Source organism: Micropterus salmoides, unplaced genomic scaffold, assembly GCF_014851395.1.
Source record: "Micropterus salmoides isolate LMB-PRFRI ecotype aquatic unplaced genomic scaffold, ASM1485139v1 Ms_hic_scaffold_10, whole genome shotgun sequence".
Taxonomy (NCBI): Eukaryota; Metazoa; Chordata; class Actinopteri; order Centrarchiformes; family Centrarchidae; genus Micropterus; species Micropterus salmoides.
In genome coordinates, this window is record NW_024040041.1 from 23575058 (window position 1) to 23581669 (window position 6612).

The following is a 6612-nucleotide window of genomic DNA, read 5'->3' on the forward strand; positions in this document are numbered from 1 at the left end:
TATGATAAGATTGTTAGGATGTTATATTATTGTTGTTGGTGGTGGTGGGGGGGGGGGGGGTTAATTTGTCATGGTTGGAGATGTTTCATAGAATCCAATAGTTGGCGATAATGCATCTTTTTAAATCCCAAACCTCAGACAATATGGAGAAGAAGAAAAAGGTAACCACCAATAGCCACTGAGTACAGTGCCACCTCTTGGTGTCTGCTTTTGCTACCACAACAACAAAGAAGCTTAGCAAAGCGAGAGTACGACTGCCACTTACTTCCGTGTTTGCCAAAATGCCCGTATGTTGCTAAATTACACAGTTCGTTTTTTCAGTGATTCGAATCAAAAAAAATGTTTTGCGCCAGTCTTAGTTGACGACATTATATTGATACATTATTTAGTTAATCATAAATACAACTGGTTTTGTCATAAAGTTTATTTGCAGTTATTTTCGATGACACATGCGTATTTACATTCTGTTTTCCTTTGGCAATCTGAAACTACAAATGTTTTAACGTTGTGACGGTAAGTATCGTTACACTTGTTATGCCATTTTCAAACGTGTATTGTTTTTTCCCCGTTTGCTATTTTGTCAAACGTTTGAGCAGAACTTTCGTTGTATCCAGTCGACTTTTGCTTCCGGAACATCAGTAGTCATCCTGCTCTGGGCAACCTCTTTGCCACAACCTGAAACAGATTGTACACAATCATCATGGCGACAGTGGATGGTGGGTATTGAGAAAATATAGTACTATTTCCTTCATATCTCTACATAGAGCTTAAGCGCTGTTAATGAAATAACACGTGTTTGTAACTGACACGTTAGTGTGTGACGCTATTATTGCAGGGTAACGCAAATGTACGCCCCTCCGTAACGTTATTCTACAAATGTTAACCAAGATTGCAGCTAGCTAACGTTAACGACTGCTAACACCAGTGACATATAGCCACAAATGTGGAGGGCTGGAGTTAATGTTGGAAGATTTAACCAGTGCTTGGTTTGAATTGATCAACTTTTGCTGCTAAAAAGCTAACTACGTATGGTAAAGTTATAAATGGTAACGGCGAAGTAACGTCATCAGCGTGCAGTATGTTACGTTAACGTTTTGTAACCAGTAAGGCCAGTCTTATTATCCACTATTTTGGCGAGTAACGTCACATATTTTCGTCTGAAAACCATCTGTGTTTGGGTTCAAGCGTGGTTGGATCTTATTTATCCCCTCGTCCAACACAGAAGTAAGAATTGTTGCCTAGATGAAAAAAAATCCGCCATGGAAAGAGCTAGAAAGACCACGAGAGAGCTAGAGACAAAGCGAACAAGACTTCAACACACACTTTATACTGTTGACGCATAGTTATATTTCCATACTTCAGCCAGCTTAGGTATTCTGGAAGTATGGTTAAATGCATATTATAAAACGAAAATAATTGATTTTATCAAAACACAGTCATAAGAATTGTAAACAAACTACCCTAACTAATCAACTGTTAACCCACTCTTTATTAATTTAAAGGCTCCATAATTAAGAGACTCGGTAGATTTAAAAATGGAACAACCTGTCTTAAAAGTACAAAATAACTTACTGAAAGTTGTTTGAGATAAACACTGTATATGTTACGTTTGATGATTATACGTTTCATTTTCAGTTTCAAAAACTAAACTGGACTTCCTTCTTTTGGCCGTATTAGAATAAGAACATTTATGATTTCAAGAAACACATATCAGTCTTGCTTAGTCTGCATGTAATACACACTGTTTAAATGCAAGACACACTTGCTTGTTGACTATCTCTCTGATAAGCAGGACATGCCAGATGGGAATTTCTGAATATTTGCATCTATGTGGGAGCATATACTATTCTAAGAACTACCAGCCTTGCACTTACCAGCTCCATAACAGTTAAATCAGTGGATCTTAATCAAAGTTTTTATGCTTTTCCAGGAAGTGAAGAAGTCATAATGGAAACTGAGGCAAAGCCAAAACAAGCTGACCCACCAGGAGAAGATGCCGAGAAAGGTGACACAGAAACTACGTCTCACTCAGATGCAGGGAACGCCACAACTCAGGACTCTAGTATTAGCAATGGGGACAACGCAGATGACAACCAGGAGATGGTGGACTTGAAGATTATCTGGAACAAGAATAAATATGATCTGAAAATTCCTGTTGATAACACCGGAGCCAAACTAAAAGAGAGCATCCATTCACTCACTGGTAAGAGCACACAGTAGTTCACCTTAAAATAAGTTGAACACGGGTGGACGTTACTGCCGAACGAGCTGTCCGTCAGAAAGCAAGCCTGATGTTACAGAAGTAAGCTAGTTTAAAATCTTAACTGTCCTGTCTGATACAGTAATGTTGCCAAGTTGATATCCTAGCCCGCTGTTACTAAACAATAATGTTAGCTAAGCTAATTGTTAATTTATGGAGAGCAATGGCAGCAACCAAGATGTATGTAGTTTAATGTCAACAGGACAAAACATGTCGGCATCGGTGTTGTTTACACTTGGAGACGCTGGGGACATGTTCCCATCATAGACTGTGTATAATATACAGTATATAATTGGAAGCAATTTTTAAAAATGCTTTAAAAAATAGGAGGGAACACTAAGTCATGCCTGCATGTGTGCTGACTCGGCAGGGATGATATTAAAGCCCCTCCAGCCAGTTGTAACTGCCGTTTTTGGTTAACGTTCTTTCTCAAACAGGGAATGGGGGTGTGGTTAATACGTAAAACGTAATACATTACCATGAAAACCAAAAACTGACCGGCTGGAGTGTCCACTAACGATATGCTGTCACTACACTGTAAAGTTTAGTAACGTTACACTGTACTGTCTGGCAGGAGTAGCTATTACTTACCCATGATATAAACTAATGTGCGCCTATCAGCTGTTATCAATCATAGTATCGATGGTCCTGTCACGCACTGCACACGATAACTCCCACTAGGTTTTATGGTGCGCTTACTTTACCGCGGGCGTGTGGTGGGTCTATTACTCTGTTGAACTGTATGTAAAGACTTCTGATACCGTTGCCTCCGCCGATGCATTGGTTAAACGGCCGTCAGTACAATGCAGGCTGCAGACTGTATATAAGACGGTGGCAGGTGAAAGTGCGGCGCGTTTTCTGTCATCTGTCCTCCAACACCGCACGCACAAATGCCATAATGAAAATGAACAGCACACTAAACCAAGAGGAGGAAACTGAAAAATAAAATTAAGACCCTCTGTTAGCTAACTTTCTGCAAAAACTATGCTAGCTAACTACACCTGGCTAACTACAACAAGTTAACTTAGCTAACTAAACTAGAAAGACAAACCAACAATCAGACACAGAGAGACATACCTACTGTAAGTTCTAAGTAAATGACATGATAAATTGGTTAGCTAGCTCACAATGATGTGTATCGGTTTGATGCTCTGACTTAATGAGGCGGGACAGTTTTTAATGAGGCATGACAGTGCGCCTGCGCAAGCTTGGAGGATGACGTATGACTTGTGAACTATGTGGGTAATCAACATTGTAAGGAAATGTTGATTACCCACAAATGCATACTATCTCTACAACATGTATGCTTAAAACAAACCCCTCTTATTGTCTCTGTGTGTTTTTCTGCATGCGTATCCTTCTCACCTTTTGTACCCCTGACCAGTTTGCATGCCTGATCAATGTTCTCCTTTGTATTCCAAGGTCTTCCACCAGCAATGCAGAAAGTGATGTACAAGGGATTGCTTCCAGAGGACAAGACGTTACGTGAAATAAAGGTTACAAATGGTGCAAAAATAATGGTGGTGGGCTCCACAATAAATGATGTATTAGCTGTGAATACACCCAAAGAGGTCATTCAGCAGGAAGTTAAAGCCGAAGAAAACAAGAAGGAGCCTTTATGCAGCCAGAAGGTAATTTTAATGACATTTCTGCAGAATAGAGTCAAATATTTATGACGTGTTTTTTTATTATTATTTTAAACCTGCACTGTTATTTCAGCAACACAGGAAAGTTTTGGACAAAGGTAAACCAGATGACATAATGCCAGCTATTAAAGGAACAAAGGTGAGAGAAGATGAAGGGAGATCAATCCCAATGTTTGCAGTCCAAAACAGTTTCCACAGATGTATGTTGGCTATCTAAGTTTAAAATCAGACACTGTGACTAACTGCGTTGTCCCCCCCGCTAACAGGAACGATTACCAACAGTGCCTTTAGCCGGAATGTATAACAAGTCCGGAGGAAAAGTTAGACTCACATTCAAACTGGAGCAAGATCAGCTGTGGATCGGAACAAAGGGTGAGATTACAGCTGGCCTCCTTTCACTAAATACACCGCTAAACAAACATGCTGATGATGAAATGTTTTTTCCTTTTTGTGTGTTTTTCGCTGCAGAGAGAACGGAGAAAGTCCCGATGGGCTCCATTAAAAACGTAGTGTCTGAACCCATTGAAGGCCACGAGGACTATCACATGATGGTAACTGTTTTTGCTGCTGCCTGCATGTCAGACTTATCTGTTTTGTGAAAATTCATAATGCCAAATGCTCCGAGGCTGATACAAATGTGCATATGGGTCAGGGTGAAATATACATGGTAGTTGTATAAGTGACAACAAATGAAAATAAATGAAATGGAGTGAACTAAAATGTATTTAGCAAGCTTTGTCTATAAAAGGTATTTTGTGGATGTGAAGATGTGTCACTGTAGCATGTGCGCATCAGAGTGATAGGGTCATCATTTGCTGTTTTGGGCTCTGCGGTGGAGCAGGAAATGGCAGTGCTTTCTCTAGATTAACCTTTATGTCTAAAGGTACTCCTGTTCTTCATTGTCAGTGAAATAGAAATCCCGGAACAAGTTGCTTAATTGACTCAAGCTGACTCGTGGAGATCAAAGTCTATTGTTATGAGAATAAAGAATATAAACTATAGCAGAATTTAGTAAAGCCCAGTCGATGACTCTGTGCACCGCATAACTGGTGTGTTTTTTAACTTGATTTGATAATAAAGGAGGTTCTATAATTGTAATTACAATAGCATTTTACATCTAGTATTGGTATCCTGTACTTTTTACACTAATGGGAAGTAGACAAGACCAGACAAACTGACAGTGTTGTGAATTTAATAGCAGTTTGCCACAAGTGCACTTAATGCACTGTGCTGTAATGTATGACTGGAAATTTGAGGGAGTTTCCAGATTTTCTTCCTTCCTTGTTGCTGAGGTTTACTGCCACTTCCTACTGCCTGAACATAATTGGACTGTATAGTCAATAAAAATGTGTGAGAGTTTATACCTGTGCAATTCTGCCTTGTTGCATGGCATGGCATGTACACTGGATTGAGACAGTAAACCATAGCCTTTAGAACCACTTTGTTGAGATAAATCAATGTGTTACACCTGCAGTGCAGCAAGGTGGAATTACAATGACATTGCTTTGTGTTGTAGTGTTTTGGCTCATGAATTAAACCACTAGCTAAGAATAAAAGATAATGTATGAGGACTAGATGGAAGAGGACAGTAATGATTTAAAATGTCAGTGGAGAGGGTAAACTTAATGATTAGGGCGAAAAGCAGCATGGGGGAACATGAAAGTCGCATACATTTTTGCATTTTAGATGTGTGATTAAGTAATATACTGCAAAGAGCTTTGTTTTTTCATTGAAAGGTCTTTTGAGAGGCAGTATATTACACACGGTGTTCCCAGCTAGCAGATTTGTGAGTGTTGATTTATTTAAAAATGTTATGTTGCAAACATGCAGAAATCCAAATTTTTGTGCAGGACATTCCAGTTGAGCTGATTTAAATGGTTCAGTTTAATTTCTACAGATGAGTTGCATTTGTTGCTATTCACAGTTTTGTCTGTAGAATTATGTGTGCATCTTTGATCTGGTGGCTCTGACACTGTGGAAAGCTCTTCCTATAGACATTCTGTGGTCTCTTTTGACACATTTAAAAAGCAGCCGAAGGCTCTTTTATACAAACTGGCCTTTGCCTCACCTTGTGCTGTCTAGTGTCTGTAATCCTGTGTGTTTTTAAGGTCTGTTGTTTACTTATCGGTAAACTCACTACCATTTTTCCCAATTTCTTAGGCTTTTCAGTTGGGTCCAACAGAAGCTTCTCAATATTGGGTCTACTGGGTGCCTGCACAGTTTGTCGATGCAATCAAAGACACAGTCCTTGGAAAATGGCAGTATTTCTAATGTGCCTCATTTTTTGACGATGAACTGGGTTTGATAGGAGGAGCCAATTAAAAAAACAAATCTGGAGTCAACAGCGAGGCTTAAGGAACTTCTTGGAATATATTGGAACGAAACGGACAGGTGCCTGTGGACTAATCATATTGTTTTTAGGCGAAAAGTGCACTATGTGGCAGCATAACATTTCTCAACCCTGTTGATCATTCAAGTTTTCAGCAAATGCAAGGGAAATTGATGAAACAATTGTACAGAAATTGCTAACACTTTTCTTCAGTTATTCTTAAAGAAATAAAACTTATTTAATGAAATGAGTGCATAGGGCATTGTTGTTTGTATTCACCCAAACTTTGTCTACATTTGTGTTTGATTCACTTTTGTGTAGAACCAATGTTTTGCATATTTGGACAATGCAGGTGTTCCCAGTTTCTCTGCAAAACT

General features: G+C 39.2%; 1 protein-coding gene across 1 annotated transcript; it reads left to right on the top strand.

The window, feature by feature from the left end:
* The first annotated feature begins 598 nt into the window (after positions 1–598).
* Positions 599–6519, top strand: ubfd1 (ubiquitin family domain containing 1). The gene is made up of 7 exons (XM_038703718.1): positions 599–716; positions 1931–2203; positions 3683–3891; positions 3980–4045; positions 4173–4278; positions 4375–4457; positions 6067–6519. The coding sequence occupies exons 1-7, from the start codon at positions 701–703 to the stop codon at positions 6175–6177; spliced, it is 864 nt and encodes a 287-aa protein (XP_038559646.1). The 5' UTR covers positions 599–700; the 3' UTR covers positions 6178–6519.
* The last annotated feature ends 93 nt before the right edge of the window (positions 6520–6612 follow it).

Coding starts and splice junctions, on each gene's coding strand:
- ubfd1 (XM_038703718.1), top strand. Junction 2,204..3,682: donor GAGCATCCATTCACTCACTG/GTAAGAGCACAC, acceptor TTGTATTCCAAG/GTCTTCCACCAGCAATGCAG. Junction 4,046..4,172: donor CAGCTATTAAAGGAACAAAG/GTGAGAGAAGAT, acceptor CCCCGCTAACAG/GAACGATTACCAACAGTGCC.